The sequence below is a fragment of the Pyrgilauda ruficollis genome, unplaced genomic scaffold, assembly GCF_017590135.1.
Source record: "Pyrgilauda ruficollis isolate IOZ18807 unplaced genomic scaffold, ASM1759013v1 scaffold51, whole genome shotgun sequence".
Classification (NCBI taxonomy): Eukaryota; Metazoa; Chordata; class Aves; order Passeriformes; family Passeridae; genus Pyrgilauda; species Pyrgilauda ruficollis.
This window is the reverse complement of record NW_024526711.1, coordinates 3,955,606-3,972,307: the sequence shown is the minus strand read 5'-3', so window position 1 is coordinate 3,972,307 and position 16,702 is coordinate 3,955,606. Positions and strand designations below refer to the sequence as shown.

The 16,702-nt window shown below is 43.3% G+C and overlaps 1 protein-coding gene across 1 annotated transcript in view; it reads left to right on the top strand.

The window, feature by feature from the left end:
• The first annotated feature begins 358 nt into the window (after positions 1-358).
• Positions 359-16,702, top strand: part of LOC121360504 (gamma-aminobutyric acid receptor subunit rho-2) — a 30,828-nt gene continuing 14,484 nt past the window's right edge. The window contains exons 1-3 of the mRNA XM_041480371.1: positions 359-486; positions 8,638-8,744; positions 16,618-16,685. Of these exons, the coding sequence (XP_041336305.1) occupies positions 374-486; positions 8,638-8,744; positions 16,618-16,685 (288 nt within the window). The 5' untranslated portion in view covers positions 359-373. The remainder of the gene's footprint in view (positions 487-8,637; positions 8,745-16,617; positions 16,686-16,702) is intronic.

Below are 16,702 nucleotides of genomic sequence, written 5' to 3'. Positions count from 1 at the left end.
ACAGCCTGGTTTTACAGTCTGGCAGGAGGATAGCACTGAGATTAGAGGATTTGAGCAAAAAGCCGGCGTGCAGAGTTGCGGGTTTTTATATAATGGCTTTAGCAAGTATCCTTTAGGACCCAGTGGCGATGTGCAGCGAGGCAAACTTGGTGAGTAATGGCCAATCATTAAGCGGTGATGAGGGAAAAGCGCTGAGTGCGAAGCTGCCCAGAGCCTGTCCGATGCATCACGCCGGGAGCGCAGCGTTCCTGCCGCTGCTCACTGACCAAGGCGACGCGCCAGAATTAGAGTTGATTCAATGTTTAAGCCCACGGGGACTCGTACTGCAGGAAGTCACTGGAGTGCAGAGTGCCCGGCTCCCATTTCCAGCAAGATGCCTTATTTCACAAAACTCCTTTTATTAATCTTCTGCTTAGTTCTTCTCGTGGAAAGCAGAAAGCACAGGAGGAGGAGGTGGTCAACCCACGTGGATGTGCAGAGGGCAAGGTAAGGGTTGCTAAATCCCGTCTGTGTCTTTTCCTGCAGTGTTACAAATGCATTACTACAGGGATATAAAAACATACTCTGTCAATGTCTTCATGTATATTGTGTGTGCAAATAGCTTTACAGATAATGTTTTTATAACAGTCTCTGGTAGTATAATTAGTTTTATGGGTAAGTGGACAATTCTGTGGCTAACCTTGATTAACTGTGAGTGAGGCAGGTTTTGCAGAGAAGTTGACCGCTTTGGCAAAATTATTCTTAACCATACATGCAAATTTCTGAGGGAATTCAGAGGATTTGCAGTTAACAGAGATGGTCAAATGTGCATACTGTTTAATGTTTCAGCACTGCTTCAGGGCAGGTTGTTCACCTGCTTGCTGCAATGTCCGTGTTACTTGTGTTCACTTGGAATTGCCCATTATGCTCTGAATTTGAGATGGGGATGTTGGTTAGCACACATTGTGGTAATTGATAACAAATTCAACTCTTGAAGTTAGCCAGAGATTGTAAAATTTAAAGTATTTTTTAATAAATACTGGAAGCGTAAAAAAATGTATTGTAAGTGAAAGCACAAGCATGAGTTAAAGGTCTTAGTAAAAGTTTATTAGATTTACCGCTGCTGAGATTTGTCTAGAGGTTTACATTAGAAAAGATAATCTTCCAAACCTGCCAGACAGTCCAAAGTATGTTATCCTTTGTGGTTATGTCATCCAGTGGCAGTTATATCTTACAAGACTATTCATTGTTTGAAGGGCTCAAAAATAAAATTGGGTTAATCCATCTTATTAAATGGTTTCACTATGGCTGTAAACTTCCAAATTTTCATTTATTTTTGTGGACTTTTTGGTTTATCACTCAACACTCTTATAGGGAGTGTTGTTACTTGAATGTTTTGAAAAGAAACATGATAAATTGGAAGCAAAGAAAACATAATATGCTATCAGATTTACACTACTTATTGAAAAAATACAGTGGCATATGCTTTTAGTGACGTAAATGTTAAAAAGCTGAAACAGCCAGGGCCTGATCCTGAAATCATATAGTCAACTGAAGTTTTACCACTGAAGTTCACAGAATCTCAATTATTGAATGAGAACTTCCATTGAACTCTGAAAATATTCCAATGTCTATATTCTGAGGAATGTGGGGATTGAACAGTAGCACTTCCTTGCAAGCCTTTCTGTGTAGTAAAGATCACGTACTTTGAAGTAATAAAATAGTGTAAATCCTTCTTTAAATATCAATTTGCCCTGAAGTAAAAGTTTCCCTGCTTTAAAAGTTTTGTGCTTTATTTGAACTTGGAGAAAAGTTCTACGGTGCCGATATTTTCGTGAGTTGTAACAGAGTCGCAGTCAAAGCACTGCTAAAATTATTTTTATAAATACACTACAAAGAATAACAATACTATTTAGTATTCTGTGGTGTAATGATTTAAATGAACAATTTTCCATCTAGGTAGGATCTGAGGCTCTATAGGCCATATATATATACACATACATACATATGATTCCTATGCAATGTAGTCATTAAAATTGTATGAAATCAGGTTTTAAGGATTGTCAAATGAGAATGACATTTTAAATACAGAGAATTATGCAATGTTGCAACAAAAAGAAGTGTATGAAGGAGTGCCATTATTTTAATTTTCTATTCAATTATATTTCAATCTTTATATTTCAATATTCATAATAAATTAAGTAGAAAAAAATTTAGTTGTCCCTAAAACAACAAGGCATAGTGGACTATTCCAGTAAAAGGAAACTAAAACTAGTTCCTAGGCTGGTTTCCTAATAATGTAAGAGAAATTGAAAGAATTATCTTTTAAATTATTTCATCACATTTTCTGCTTAGTATTTCTCTTGCTGACTTGCCACAAGAAACAGAGTAAATTTTACAATGAACTTTTCTTATTAAAGAAAATATTTCCTGTATTGGGGAGTCTGCAGTTGCTGTTGATATTTTGTGTCCACTAAGGTGATAAATCAGCCTGATCTGAAGATCTTTATATGAACTTCAAGAATATCTCTGGGGTTGTGCAGGTGCAGAACTCCTTCAGCGCTGCAGTTTCTCACTCGGACATTGCAAACAGGTTCCCGGGGTGCAGAGGTCCTTCCCCATGGAGCTCTGGGCACTTGGGGGTCTGATCCTGCAGGCTCTGGGACAGCTCTCTGCCACCATTCTGTGGAGAAGCTGTTGATCCTCTGCCTAAGTGGGGAAGGAACATGGGGAAAGTCAGGTTAGGAAGCCAAATTAAGAGCTGCCAGGTTAAATTGCCTGTGCATCCTTAATTACTCCTGGGTGTTTGTTTTAATACATTGTAACGCATTTTTTTTTTCCATGAGCGGTGCCTCGGTCAGCATGCTGAATGGATAATCCTTCCTTGATTAGAAACTGCCTTGTATTTAATTTTCTCTTACTCCTGCATCCCTCTGCACTGATAACACATCTCTGCTCCTACAGATTGAGGTATAACAAAGAAACAACTGCCTGTGTGCATCACTGCCCTGACTGCTGCCCGAGACTGCCTCATGGTATGCTCTGGAGGCTTTACATCGGAAATTGGTGTGTGCCCATCAAGTAGCAGCTCCTCCTTTTATACTTTGATAGTAGTTTTTCACATTTTCCATGGTGTCCAGTCTCTGCCACTTATATTGAGAAACTGAAGGATATCAGTGATACTGATTGAGAAACTGAAGGATATCAGTGATACTGGTTTTTATGAAGTTGAGGGTGTTCTTGCTGATGTGCAAGATGTATGAATGGTGCATGAAACTGAGGGCTCCAGAACAGCATTGTTGGTTAAAAAATTTTGCACTTCATTTTGTTTGGAGAATTCAAGTGATGAATGAATTGCAAAGCAAAATGTTTTGTTGGAGTCGCCTGGGTGACTGCTGGGCAGGGCATGTTTGCTCCAGCCTTATCTGCACACCAGAGAATAAATTTACAGAGAGGAAGAACAGCCTGGTGCTGAAGGAAGCAGTGTAAATGTGGAAAGGTGCAGGTGTGTGCGTCAGAGGGTCTGTGTTGCTGTGTTGATAGCTGGGATTTTCCAGAGAGCAGTGTACACAGTTTGGGCTTGTGCTGCCAGGGCAGGTCAGACTTGCTGAGGGTAGTACTGGCTATACTGTGTATTTAGCTGTGCTTGCATCTTCCTCAGAGCATCAGCCTCACCTCGAGTGCCAAGCAAGTGCTGCTGGCATGTCCAGCACTGAGTTTTTGAAATGGTTTTAGGTACACTTCAGTAGCTCAGCAGTCGCTGCCTCTAAGAAATGGTAAACAAATGCTGGCAATCCTGTTAGATTATCCAGCTGGACAGAATTTCCAAAAGACAAAAAGAAACTCTGAAAATTAGTGATTTTTTAACATTTACTGCTCTATAAAAATTGCTGGTAATGCTTCTGGTAATGTTTATTGCTCTGCATAAATTGAGAACTCAGGAGACATTTACCGTCTCTGTTGTGCCAGTGAATGCCGTGTTTCCAGTGACCTGTGCCCACCCTACTCTGAGTCTGCCTGTTCCTCTCTCCTACCAGCCATGTGAAGCCTCGTGCTTCAACAGCAGAAAATCTGCCTTTGATATAGAAGTGTTTTTGGCCTGTTCTTAGCTAAGGACTTCTTGCCAAGGTTTTTGGAAGTGGTCAATCCTTTGGAGAATCTCATTAGAGATGCCATTTTCAGGGCATGCTACTTGCCAGCCTTAGGTTGGGACCCAGAAGCAGAAGGCAATCACCAGGAAACAGCAGCACAAGGCTCAGCACACAAACTTTTTCCAAACAGCATTCCACTGGAGCAAGCAGTATGATGATCCCTGCTGAAACTGCTGCCGCCAGCAGCGACTTCCCTCTGTTGCCTTGTGGAGCTGCATTTTTTTCCCATTTTTCAGCTGGATACTGCAGACACATCCTCTAGTCTGTGGTACCTCCCAGCCCTCACAGATCCTCTTTGCTCTATGAGCGGTCTCTCAAAAAATTTGGAGTTTGTTAGTGCTTCAGTGATTGAAATGTGATGACCATTTTTTTATAGGTGTATGGCTAGCCTGGGGCTCGAGTCCAGGGCACTGCTGGTGCAGGAGTTGATGTCTACGGAAGCTTTTTTCCCAACACTGCATCATCAGCCAGGGCCAAAGAACAATGTGGAAAAAAAACCCCAGGGAGACAATGTGTAAGACAACAGTGATTGTGCACACCCTTTGAGTTTGTGTCCATCTTTTTCCAGAGTCAGATTTAGTTTTTCTAGAAATCTGACAAGGAAAGTCACTTTCCTTTCCTTCCTGCTCCCAGCATAACCCCACAGATGAGTAAGTGTGAAGCATGTTACATCCGGAGGTAGGGCAACAGAGTACCTCTTTCCTGAGACTCTGGAAGCAATAGAGACTGGTGTGGCCACCCAACTCAGGCCAGGCCTTCCTTCCTGGGCAGGTGGGGCTCCTAATGCCCCACTTGAATTGGTGGCCCTGACAGGCACTGGAAAGCGACTTCACCAAAATCGAGGATCTTGATGTTCCCAGTTTGTCAGAAATTTCTCAACCATATCTGATCCCATATGATCCATGCATATTATGATTAAAGACACACACATAACACAGTGGGGATAATAAATTTGGAATTCTCATCTAGGAGTGAGCTAATCATTATGGCAGTCATAAACTGTTCTTGCACCTTCTCTTTTCAGTTTAGCTTCTAGGGTTTTGTGTTGCAGCAGTCACATGCTTTGGTGGTTAGAAAAACAGGAGGCCTTGTACCTTCCTTGGTGCTGGTGCTGCGTGTGCATCTCCTCAAGCTTGCTGTGGCCGCTACACAAAGTTATAATGATGCCTTCACCTAATGCATTTTGGGATTTTTTTCCCTCCCCAGAGAATGTGTTGAAGAGTTGTAACACTTTCACTTAATATGTAGAAATACTTCTCTGCATCCCAATATGTAATTGGAACCGAGGCCCCATCACCATGGGACCATCTTGTGACCAAAATCCATTCTGAATTCTCCAGGGGAAGGTGCAGAAACTTGCCAGACTCTGGCTGCCAACATCTGTGCCATGCTCAGGACGGAGACCACATTCCTTTCAGGCTCACCACTTAGCCATTGCCTCATGCCCTACAGCACGAGGACTGTTTCCAGTCTGAAAGTTCTTCATTTTGCTCTGGAAAGGTCTGAATGTCTGCATAGACACCTGCTCTTTTTTGAATCCTGCTGAGCTGTTATCTGTAATTTCTCATGCCATCAGGAATTAATTCTCTTTGATATATTTGGCAATAGAAAAAGCATCTATTTTATGCAATTGAGACAATTCTGAGTAAAAGTGACTGAAAAGGAAAATAGATTTTAAAACACTAGGGCAATAATACAGAAGCCTTTACAGAAGCTCAATGAGCTATCTGTCACCCCTCCTCTCCTCTTTAAACAGAAACAACTCTTCACAGAAGTCAGATTTATCAAATTCATGCCCCTTGAATGAAATATAAGCAGCAATAAAATTATATATGAAAATCATGGCAAAAAAAAGACAAAGGGAGATGGGTGGATTTAAATGAATAGTGGTGAATTGCTGAAAGAACATAAAGCTGAAAGAAACCCTGACAAATCTATAATCAGAAATGCTAAAGACCATAAGTACATCAGGGAGGATTTATGAGATACTGGTGATCAGATTGTCAGTAAGGGCACCCTGTGGGCAGCAGTGTTCAGAGCACCCTGCAGCTCCACAAGAGCACTGGCAGCTGGTGTCACCTTTGCTGCAGGTAATGAGGTGCTCCCTATGCCAAACAGCAGTGGGGCTGGCATGGGGAACTGCCAGAGAGGCACAGAAGATACAGCACAGCTGATGTATTATAAAGAATTATTTTTTTTTTTCAAACACACTTGGTCTTGAATTGGATTGAACAGACAAAAGTAGTAATAAATTTTAAAGGCTGTATAGGCTTCCTGTCATTAAAAATATTTCAATACAAAAACATTGTAAATGGATTAAATTTATTTAAAAGGGACTGTCAGAGCTCTTTCTGTAAAATCTGAATTGGCCGTCATAATACCTGAAGGATTGGGCACGAACTGATTATTAAATGATGGCTATTAAATGCAACCCCTGGCTCAGGATGTGCCTGAAAACCTCTTTTCTTCCTAAGACAGTGTCCGTGTCCCCAGCCAGCCCTCTAAACCTCTGCAGCCACAGACTGCTTTCAGCAGCTCTCCTGTGTGCTCTTTGCTGTTTGATGATTTTTAAATAATTGATCAAAATGTAGCATTTCAGTGAGGCTGAGCCATTGATTTACAAGATAATACTGCCAGGGTTTTCCATACTAATTCCTGGTACAATGCAATCCAATGTTTTATTGGATTTTTGATTAGACTTTTTTACCCCCTTTTTGAGGAGAGAGACTTGATTGAACATTCCCTGGTACTTTGGCTTTTCCCTGATAATTAAAGTCAAGCAGACACAGGAAGATCCCTTTTCCACACTTCCAGCTTTTCGGGCACAGAGGCCGTGCAGCGGATGGTGAAGTGGAACGCTTTGGCAGCAGCCCTAACTTTGAGCAAAACAAAGCTTCCCCCCCTGCAGCAAGCAGTTAAAAGCCAAGCTTTTGCCTCCAACCATTCCTATTAATGGCTGTGCTTGGTTTTACACCCCTGCTTTTAGGGAACCATAATAATGCAGCCCTTGGAGGGCGCTTGCTCCTCTGGCTGGCTCTTTCTCACAGCCAGCAGGGAGAGAAGCTCTGGCATCCCAAGTGAAACAGGAGCCCAAATAACCTGAGGGAGATCCAACTTCCTATGTAGCGTGTGCCCCAGGGTACAAGGGGTTATATGCCTTCAAAACAGCTATTTGATACAAGTATTTTTAATTTCTGTTTCTTCCTTTTTACCTCCTTATTGTAAGGAAATGGGGTATTGATGTTAGCAGCAGCTCTCAACACCCTTTAGGTTTCATAATTTTTTTATTGAACTGAGTGCTCTGATGGGAAATGATACTTCTGATTTCTGATTTGTGATTTATGCTCTCTTTGGCTCATACTTATGGTGCTTAATATTTTAATGAATCTAAGAACATCCCTTTCTATACCCACATTTATGAATGGGGTGATTGTTTTGTGGATTCTGAATTCTTGAGGAAGAATTTAAGCCTAAGTAGTCTCTATTTTTCCTCCAAGATTTTTTGTTCTTTATTTTCAGTTATATTTTTTCCATACAGGAAAAGGAACCTAAACCTTTTATATAAAGTTCTTTCTATTTATCATAATTATTTTTAGTAAGTTACTGGAAACCAGAAACTAATTGCAGCGGTACTTACAACGTCGTCAGCTCTTATGTCCAGAGCAAAGGGATTGAGGAACCTTAATGTTCCAAGTCTTCCACTCACACCACTGCAGAACAGTCAGGGATGCTGATCTGGATTTTCTTCCAGAAGTGCATGCAATTTGTTTGTCTGCTGGTTAGTTATCCCCTTATGGGATTTTAGTGACTACCTTGCGCTTTTCTCAGGGGTTTGTTGTCATCCTTGTTCCACTGTTATCATACAATATCTCAAATAAAAAGTTAGAATTTTTCCTACCTTAATGTTCAGAAAAGTGAGGGACTGAAGGCTTCATTAGATAGAACTCCTCTCTTCCTGCTGTTGTGGGGAGGAAGGGGTAGTTTTGTTATTGCCGAAAGCCAGAAGACCCTCTGTCCACACAAACTGCTGGCACCGAATTGGTGAAGTTAATGGGGCAGTTTCCAAGTAGTGTATGACATTGCGTGACCAGCATTGAAAAGATCTTTCTCATGACAGTGTTGCCTTGGTACCTGGCCAAATCCTGGCCAGGTAACATGGGGCACCCAGCTGCTTCCACTGCTGCGGCCGTGGAATGAATGCTGCGGCATTCACTGCATCCAGCTCCCCTGAGAGATGCTGTGCTCTGTGCCTCCCTGGGAGCCGGGGTGTCTGGAGCACAGGAACAACCATGTCCTTGCAGGGGGCAGAGGAAGCAGGGCTGCCTGTGGGGCACAAAGGTCTGAGCTGATGCTGTGGAAAGGCAGCTCTGTGTCTATGTTGTGGTGCTGGCAGTCTTCCCACAGTCCCTGGGACTGTGCCTGCAAAGCTGCTGCTCCCGTGGCTCTGAAACTGGGCTGGCAGTTGGGCACAGAGACATTGGATCAATGCTGTTGCTGTCTTTTGCAGTCACATCTTGAAGAGGAATCGTGACTTGACCAAAGCCTGGAAAGGAAAGACGGAGCAGCTTCTCAGAGTCGACGAACACGACTTCACCATGCGGCCGGCCTTTGGAGGTGAGGAAAAAATGGTTCTCTTGATTCCGTGCTAATCTAATTAAGATCAATCTAATTATCCAATTAACAATCTAATTAAAAACCAAGCAAACAAACCTCTGTCCAGATGCATCAGTGTGAAGGGAAAAGACTTGGTGCCAATTCCGAGAGGGCTTATGTTCGTCCTCCTTGCCCTCTGTGTTCCGTACATTTCCTACATTCCTTCCTGCTGCTGCAGTTGGCTCTGTTTTTGGCTGGCATTCCCCAGAGTTCAGGATGGACCCTCGAAGTAAGTGTTTCACTCTGTTGAGAAGAGGAACAAGCTGCAGGTTTTAATATTCACCTATGGTTGTGAAGCTGCAATGAGCTTTTCAGCTGATGTGATTAAATTGAAAGTAAAGAACTCATTGGGTCGATCACAGCCCACCATTACTAGGAGAAAGCGGAATACTTTTGTCCAGAAAAACTTGCCTCAAACTCTTATAAGCAAATAAAAGAGTGGGAGGGGAGACCTCTGCCAACTTCACTTCTGCCTTTGGTCACACCCAGTTACAGGAATGTGCTTGCCTGACCTTTCTAGACTCACTGCTGCAGAGATAAGAGGGTACCTGAATAAAACCTGCTGGAATACCTGTATGGCAATCCCTCTTCTGATTACATCAAGAACCAAATCCTTCCAGAGCTAAGGGCAGAGTTTTCTGCAGTTTTCACTGAATGACTAACGCTGCATCCTTTGTCAATTTGCCATCCAGGGTGAAGGGCTACCTCTGCCTGCCCAGTGGAACACAGTGTTGTGCCCTTTGCACCTCGTCCATGGAACAGAGCTTCTCAGATCTGCCTGTTCCTGGTGTGGCTCAAAAGGTGTTTCTTGCCCCTCAGTGCAGGTGTGCTGTTCTGAGAGCACAGTGTTGACCTCTGCTCATAATTTATATGTATATATTTTCAAGCTCCAGAGTTCAAAACCTGTCATAACCAATGTTTCCTGCCCCTGCAATGTTATTTACCAGCAAGTTGTAGTCCAATCTAAATATTGGAGGTAACCTTTTTCGTAATCAGCATTGACTTGGTCTGCTACTTCTAGGGTTGAAGAGTTTGCCTTAAATTGCCCTCTGGGTGGAGCATAGGTAGATCTCCCTGGGGCTGGTGGGAACACACTGAGCCCTGGGTGCAGCTGAGGATCAAGGATGAGGTCTGGGAGCTGGCTGTGGAGGAATTAGGCTTCCTTATGAAACAGCTGTAAAAATGTGAATTCACCAAAGTGCACATGCCTCCTAAATGCCAGGTATGCCCTCCCCTGCTATAAGGTCAGAGGATGCTGTCTTAGGTTTTCTGATACTTTTTTTTTTTTTTTTTTAATTTTTTTTTTTATTTTTTAGCCAACCTCAATTTTTGGAGCTTGGCTGTTGACTTTTGAGTGCCTGATACAGACAAACTGAAGGTGCTGATCTGTCCTCTCTGCAGCTGATCTGTCCTCTGGACAAAAGACCTGCTGGTCTGATGGGTGAGATGATAGAACTTCTCTGGGAGGATATTTGGACTCCCTACCTTGACTCAGTTGGAGGCAGCTTGGGAGCCATGGTGATTTTTTAACTTTTTTCCCCCTAACTGGATGTATGTCAGGGCATCATGCCTGTTTTGGGGGAAAGCTGCAGGGTTTTGTTCTGTTGTGCTCATGGTTTGGCACCCAGTGGAACCACTGCACTGTATTTCTGGAATACAGAATATTTCTGGAAACAGATCTGAATTAAACTATTTTCATCAGTGTTACACAGTCCTTGAAGAACACATTTGAGCACAGGTCACACCAAACAGACACATGTAATTACACAGACACTCTTCTAGTGTTAATGGGAACTGCATTTTAGTCTCCCTTTTGCCTTGTTTTCCCATGCTACCTCCTATCACGGCATCAAGATTCTTCTAGAGCCAAAATTTGGAATAACATTTATAAAACTGAGAAATACCCTAAGTGCCTTTGCTGAGAAGATTCCTTTTTTTATAAAGGAGAAACATTATGCATTTTTAAAATTTTTGCTTAAGACCTCCTTAACTTGCAGAGATTCTTGGGACAAAGGTGTGGTATTAGCAAACTGAAATTGCATGTGATGAGGAACAAAGCATGGAAACAGCTTTGTTGAGGCTGCAGCCTTGGAAAGCCCTGAGACAGAGCACAGAGAAAGCAGGTGCTACAGGCTCTTGCTCAGCTGCAGAATTGCACGGTGTGTTTTTAGTGACAGATGTTAAGCCTAGTGGAAGAAAACATAAAGGAAAGGGAACAAAAGTCTGGCAAGAGGCGATCCTCATAGTTTTGTCTGTAATGCTATTCCTCAGGCAGTCGCAGTGATTTGCTACGCACCGTGAGTCCTTCCAGCTTCTGGCTGTGGCAGTGCCATTCCAGCTGATGTGGTCTGACCTGGGGAGGATAAAAAGGCTTTAGTGCTGCTGAAGTGGAGAGGAGGAGCCTGTGGGATACATGTGGCTGTAACTTGTCACTGCCCTAAGACCCTCTCTCGTCTAATTGAGATTCCAGCTCTATGGCATTGCATCGGGCCTGTGATGTTACCTCGCAGGTGGGAAAGGCACCTCACTTCTGCAAAATTAAAACAATACCATAAGTAAATGGTGAGTGGCCTTAAGACTAAAAGAAACCCAGTACTGTTGATGGTTCCCAAGTTTGGTGGGCCAGCCTACAATTCCACCTTTAGCTAAAAAGGGGATGGGGTATGAGCTGTTTTATGGTGGCCACAGTGACACTTGGTGGTCTGCAGAGGACAGCCAGCAAGCTGCCAGCCCAACACAGCTGTGACCACTGGGCAGAGCAGGCTGGGGTTATGCAAGGTGAAATGGAAAAAATCCCAGTATTAGAGAAAGGTGAAGGGTTTTTCAAGAAAAAGTATCTTTGTAAAGAGCAAGTGAGCAAACAAATGTTGTGTAAGCTGTGTTATTAACAGCCCAATAAGCATGGCTCTCTTGCCTGCCCTCAGCCCATTAGAGACAGGCAATAGGGTACAGAGGCAATGACAGAGTTTTTGCTTTGATGATGGTCAAAGAGCATCCATAAGCTAAAAGAGACTGCGGGGTTTTTGACCCTTAGGGAGTTATCTCCATGTCAGTGACCTTGTTCTAGGTAGCAGATGTTCAGGTATTATTTACTATTATTAATATTTAAAGATTATGTAAATGTTTGTTTTGCTGCCTTCCTTAAACACCCATTTTAAGCATTTCATTTATGACATCTCATATTTTACAGGGAGCCTGTGAATAAGCAGCTTTAGTTGATACTTAAAATAGCTGTATCTTCTTTATTGAGGACCAGCCTAATGCTTTACTTCTATTATATTTGCTCACAGCCGAGTAGCCTAACGTCAGCTGGTCCTTGCTGCCCTTTCTGGGCAGTGCTTTTGCCAGGGTGGATGAACAGTGGGATGAATAAAGCACCAGCAGTGCACTGAGTGTTAGTGACAAGGGCTGGAATAGAGCTTGCTTCTCTGCTGATGAGCAGCCGTCCCTGAGACGCAGAGGGACGAAGCCCTGCAGTCATGAGGAGGGTGATGAGCATGTCCTGGTGCTGCCTGCCTGGGAGCTGCCCACACCTCAGAGGTCCCACAGTGGTTTGCAGTCTCTCTGGGTGTGCACGAGATAGCTGTCAGTAAGGAAATCTCAAACCCACTCGTTTCTCATGTACATGTTTTTATCTCGAGGCCTTCATCTGCCTCCTTCCTCCAAAGATAGGTGAGTGGACACTGTCTCAGAGAGAAACAGCAAGCCTTGGAAAGCACTGCCAAAGAGAAAAATTAAAGAGATGTCACAAAGCTTTAGTCTCAGAGGTGCAGTGGGAAGCTGACTCCGGGCATCTTCATGGCAGCACACTCTTCCTTCTCTTCCAAAGTCTGCTCCAGTGTTCAGAAATAAAAAACACGTTTGTGCCCAGTTCTGACTGGGGATGACTGACTCACACTTTGAAGCTTTCATGCTGCTCACTGGTTGGTGGTTTTTGGTGTGGAGACACACTGGGATGTAACAGGCTTTAATGTTGGACTCCTTCTGAAGTCATTCCTGCACCGACTCGTGGAAGCCTCCTGGGCTCCCTGGAGAGGTTAATCCAAGGCTAGACATCCCATTCAATCTGGGGCAGAGTTTGATACTCAAACTGGAGTTTTTGCAAAATGAAACAAGCCACAAAGTCCTCTTTGTGTCAGAAACAACCCAAAATTCCATTAATTTGGCTGATACTTTTCAGAGACTGTAAAGTGTGATCTGAAAAACTCTGCTGGATTGCAGGCTCTGAGCAAAGCAGCACTGCTTCCTTTTATCAGCCGTATCCCCAGCTTTCACATGAATCCATTTAGCTTCCTGTCCAGCAGTGAGCATCCTAGAGAGGAGCCTGAACTTTGAGATCTCTCCAGTGTTAACGTGTTCAAGTCTTTTGTTGCTTATAATTCTCTAGGATGATCCTTCTATATTTTCTCTTTCTGAAGAAAATGTGAATATTGATAAAACATTGTTTAAGACAAAGAAAGCCTGGTTGATGAGGTCTTTTTTGCATCTAATGCTGTAACCAAAGTTAATTGTTCTGTCTACCAGTTCAGTTTGTCATTTACCATCTGAGCTATTCTTGTTCCCTCACATTCACACCCTCATCATACTCTGCTCCCTCTCAGTACAGAGGGTTTTTTTTCTTTTTGCTCATCCCTAGTGGCATTTGATGAGGAATGTGGCGAAACACCCTGAGCCTCTGTGGTTCAACTGTTCAGTTGCCAGAGGGACGGGGTTAAAAAGCTAGCAGTTCCTAATTGACTCCATGGGTCAGTGAGATCAAAGCTCTCCTGACATTTCTCTCTGGGTGATCAACAGCCATTTAATTCAATGGCATGTGCTGCAGCTAACATGACCTTCAAGGAAACCCAGGGTTTGTTTCTGTGGTTTAAAGAGGTCATTTCTAGACAGGGCTTCTGCTTTGCTTCAGAAGCTGCATGCACTTCAGTGTTGTTTGCATCAAGTACCTCTACAAAACTGCATCTTAACTTGATGTTTTGTAGAGTGATGGGCAGAGTGAATTTACAATTATCATTGTCAATTATGCTCATTGCCAAGAGCAGCACTTGGTGATCATTTGATTCCTGTTGTTACCTCACAAGCAACTTTTGCACTGTCCTTTCACTCATCCTTGCCTGCTCAGTCCAGCTTCTTGTCTAAACATCCTCCAAAGTGTCTTTGTGTCTCAGCGAATCCTCATTCGCTTTTCTGTGTGCTCTCTCATTGCCTCAGCCCCAGGTGATGAGTGAGGAGCAGGGAGAAGGAAAAAGCAGTGATTACTCCTACTGATTGTAGTAGGAGTTTGCTCAAAAAAGGCAGAGTAAATATTTCTGCTGATAAATTGGTTTTACAGACTCATATTTACGTTTCTCTATTAAGCACTAAATATTTGAGTCCAGTGTTCAAATAATTTCTCCCTCTTTCTGTTACAATCACTGTTTTATCATCCCAGAAATTTGTGAATAACTGGAGAAAAGACATCTTATCCAGCCTTGGACCTCTTCTCTCAAGAACTTTCCAGACCATAGAGCTTAATGTGGAACACCCTTTATTTTGGATTTAATAAGGCTTTGTGTCAGCTCCAGACTGAACCCTAGGCTTTGTCCTTGCAATGAGATAACTGCTGGTTATTGAGTGTTTGATGCAGGAACATGAACAAAGAAAAGAACATGGTATTTTATTTTCAAGGGCAGATAGGGAAGGAATAGGAGAGCGGGACAGATATCAGCTTGCCAGTGCTCTTATGTTTATGGGTTTGGTTTTTAGTTGTTTGTTGTTGTTTTTTGGGGGTTTTTAATCTGTGATTAGTGTTCAGAGAAGCATAGAAATCACAGTAAATAGACTTTGTGTGGGTGTTGATTTCCTGAATCAAGGCTAAATTAAGGATTCATACACAGAGAGTCTCTCTTGCAGTCTGGAAGTTGTGGGGGGCTGCCCAGCATGTGTTGGGCACACAGCCCTCAGCTTGAACTGCTTCTCTGTTGATTGTACTGCACATCAAAGTGTCTCTTGTCACCACAGATACAGTGCTTTTTGCTACCTTGTTAAGTACCCAACAAACCAAATCATGTTTTATTGAGCAGGAGAAATTCACAGAAAAATTCTTTCTCTCCGTTGCAAATGATTGCTGGCAATTTTTTTGAAGTGTGCAGTGTGTCTGAATGTGACATGTAGGTGTTTGTAAGATCTGGGAGTCGCCTCAAAGTGCTGGGTTAGCCTCGTTTGATCTTCACTGCTGGGGGCAACAGCCACTTAAACTGGAATTGGTGGTTCTGAGGAGCCTGGTCCCGCTCCACAGGGCTTGTTCAAGGTGCCTGCTCCCTGCACTGCTGCTGACAAACACCGTGGGCAAAACAAGCTGGATCTGTGCGTGTGGGAAGGGGACAGGGCCACCATCAGTGTGCTCTGCAGTAACCAGGTGAAGCTGGCTTACCTAAGCCCTGGCAAACCTGCACTGGGGCTGGTCACAGCTTGTCTCATGGGCATGGGCATCAGCCTTTCCCTGCTGAGGCTGAGCTGGTGCCTCTTTCTTCTCCAGCAGAAGCAAACATAAGCTGTGTTCAAAAGCCCTGAAGATGTGTGGGAGAGTGTACATGCTGCTGCAGGTACAGGAAGGAGCACGATGGATAGCAGCTTGCAAAATGTGCTGCTCTCTCAGCAACATTTCTGCTCTCTGGTTAGACTTGTGGTGTATTCAGAGCTTTCATGTGGTCTCAAGAAAGATGCTACTCCAGCTAAATGTATGTAAACAGGTCCTGCTGTTTGTGGCACTGCGAATATGGGTCTGAGTCCACAAAGGGATTGTGGTGCACCTTACATATTATCTGGCTGCTGATCAGGTTCGAAATCTAGGAGCTAAAGGTCTTTGCAAATCTTCATGGGGGTCACTGTGGTCCTTAGAAAATTAAATTCTGCTGGACAAGTCTCAGGCATGTGTGCAGAGCTTCTGCTTCCTTTGGCATGGTCTGTCTCACCGACAGTGCCCGGGCTGGAGGCACAGGGTCATCAGTGTGAGCCCTGTGAGTCCCACTGCCACACACTGGGAGCACCAGGCAGCACTGGATCCACCTGGACTGCTCCCCAGCAGTTCCTGCTGAGCTAGCCTGCTGGGTCATGCTTGCTGTGCTTGTCTCAGTAGGCACTTATCACCAGAATTTGGGAAAAACTGCATGAGAGCGTGCTATGGGGACCTTGAGCAGGTCCTGGTCATTAATGAGCAGCAGTCTACAGTGAAGTTTTGATACAGGGTTTCTAGTCATAGAGGAGTGTACATTTATTATGGGATGTTTTCTGCTTATTTGCTCTTTGTGAACTCTCTGATTGCTGGTTTTAAAACTACTGTGGAAAACTAGCAATATCACCGGTGAGTAATATGAATCAAGATGGTGATAGGCTCATGAGAGAGCCCATCAATTAATCATCATTAATCTCATCATTAATCTCTTGAGAGATTAATGTGGTTGATAAAAAGGAGAAACCTCCCAGGAAGAGCTCATTGCTTGCCATGTCTTCATCTCAGTACCCTGTCCTTGGGGCTAAATTTGTTCAAAAAGGCCCACGATTTAAGATGGGATGGCTCAGTTTTTAAAAACATAGGCAAATGTTTCATCCAAGCTCTGGACTAACTGGCAAAGTGTCAACATTGCAGCATATGCCAAGGGGAAGATAATTCAGTGTTTCAAAAGGGCCCTTACATGGTTATTCACTAACTCATTCCCCAGCCCCTTCCTGAAGAACCATTGACAGAAATGTACAACATAAGCTCAGAAATGTTTGCATGTCACCTTAGGAGGGCTAATTCAATGCAGATGGTATGAAAGAACATTTATTTACATATCTAAATCTCATTCTCTTTCAGGCCCTGCCATTCCTGTTGGGGTGGATGTGCAAGTTGAAAGCTTGGACAGTATTTCTGAGGTTGACATGGTACGTAATCCTCTTCT